Source organism: Dermacentor variabilis, chromosome 3 (assembly GCF_050947875.1).
Source record: "Dermacentor variabilis isolate Ectoservices chromosome 3, ASM5094787v1, whole genome shotgun sequence".
NCBI lineage: Eukaryota > Metazoa > Arthropoda > Arachnida > Ixodida > Ixodidae > Dermacentor > Dermacentor variabilis.
The window spans coordinates 163328977-163330548 of record NC_134570.1 but is presented as its reverse complement, the minus strand read 5'-3'; the positions used below and the strand labels follow the sequence as shown (position 1 = coordinate 163330548).

The window sequence follows — 1572 nt, the reverse complement described above, 5'->3', positions numbered from 1 at the left end:
GACGGAAAATGCCGAGCTATTTTTCGCATCCGGATTTTGGGGGTCGAATGCTGCGGATTTAGCCTAACATGCTCTACAGTCTGGCAACAAGCGTGGCTTTGGGATCTTTCTGCAACAGCTTCATCGCTGCTGACATCATTCGTGTCTGTGCGCGCGCGACTCTACACGTGGCACTGAAATAAACCTGAGCGACGACGCAACTTTTTTTTTTTTTTGCATCTGGTAGAGCAGTTCCCCGCGTTGTGGGACATGACGCTCACCGAATACGCCGACACGAGAGTCAAGGAGACGATTTGGCAGCGCATCGCCAGCGAAATGGGCCTGGAGTGGCCAGCGCACGGGCCATACGACACGAGTAAGTAGTCGTAACTAATCTTTGGGCGCTGTCACGTGGATAGACTTCGTGTACATAGCGTTGGACACGTCGGCCTCTAGGAGTGACAGGATTGGTTTGCTTACTGCCAAACATGCTGTTGCAGCAGAGGCACGGTCGCATCGATAAAAACGCAAGGTTTGATCAAGCGCCCGTGGCATAGATCCCAAACGCTGTTACTAGCGGATGCCGACATCCCTGGGCACCGACGCTAGTCATACGCAACACTGCGGCGATAGTGAAGATATTCACAGAAGTAGCCGTCGAAGAATAGCACGTACGTCTGCGTACTGTAATGTGGAAGGCGTTGTGGAATAATAAACGTTGTATATACGTGTGACGTCATTCCCACGACAAAGTGATTTATTTATTTTTATTTATTTATTTGTACATATTGCAGTCTATACAGACCAAGCAAGTGGACGTATTTGTGCAAACACTCATTTAAGACAAGAATAATATGTGTTCTTGTGCTAGACATATGAAACAGAAAAGGCAGAGAAAAAAACAAAGAAAAAGAACAAGTTCGTCTTCTTGTACTCTAAAGGACGATATTCACACTCTCAGAAAGATGCACTGGGAAAGTCAATGTCATGTCATATGATGACATGGCGACTGACATAACAACACAGCGAAATTTTTATGTGGTACTAATAAATATGTTTTCATTTACAGAAGCCCTACGACGTTTCTTCGACAACAAGAGGCGCACCTACCGCTTGGAGAAAATGAAGGTGGAGACGACAAAGAGCGGAATGGCATGCTCAGATGTTTACCGAGGCCGTTGGCGCTTCTATAACATTCTGAAGTTTCTGGACACGGCGAAAGTGCCCTGCCGGCGTTCGGTGAGTGGTGAAACTCACCAAGCTATGCCGGAGAGCTGAGAGGTAAATTTCCTTTTTTCGTCTGTGTGATAAACCGCTTCTGCTAGATGAAATATCGGAAGATATGTGCTATTTAATGTGCGCTTAGCTGTAGTAAGATGTTACAATAGCAACATGCCGGAATACGTGTCCATTAACATATCTTGTTAAGCATATTGAAGTAGCTCCAAATGCTGTTAGGTGTAGATGAGATATGATAATAGTTTTGGCACATAAGTTCAAATTTTGCATTTTTGTTTGTGTGCTGCAGTAATAAGTTATTGCTTGCAGATAATTACTATATAGGTTTTAATAGCAAACGATCCTCTTGTTGTT

General features: G+C 44.6%; 1 protein-coding gene across 1 annotated transcript; it reads left to right on the top strand.

Moving 5' to 3' along the window:
• Window positions 1-233: 233 nt before the first annotated feature.
• On the top strand, window positions 234-1285 carry LOC142574297 (uncharacterized). The gene is made up of 2 exons (XM_075683415.1): window positions 234-355; window positions 1049-1285. Exons 1-2 carry the CDS (start codon window positions 250-252, stop codon window positions 1255-1257), a joined length of 315 nt encoding a protein of 104 aa, XP_075539530.1. The 5' UTR covers window positions 234-249; the 3' UTR covers window positions 1258-1285.
• Window positions 1286-1572: the final 287 nt, after the last annotated feature.

What these genes read in the sequence shown, in the direction of transcription:
- LOC142574297 (XM_075683415.1), top strand. Translation starts at nt 250, where the DNA reads ATGACGCTCACCGAATACGCCGACACGAGAGTCAAGGAGACGATTTGG. An exon ending in GCACGGGCCATACGACACGA is followed by an intron (nt 356 to 1,048) that starts GTAAGTAGTCGT and finishes TTTCATTTACAG; the next exon opens with AAGCCCTACGACGTTTCTTC.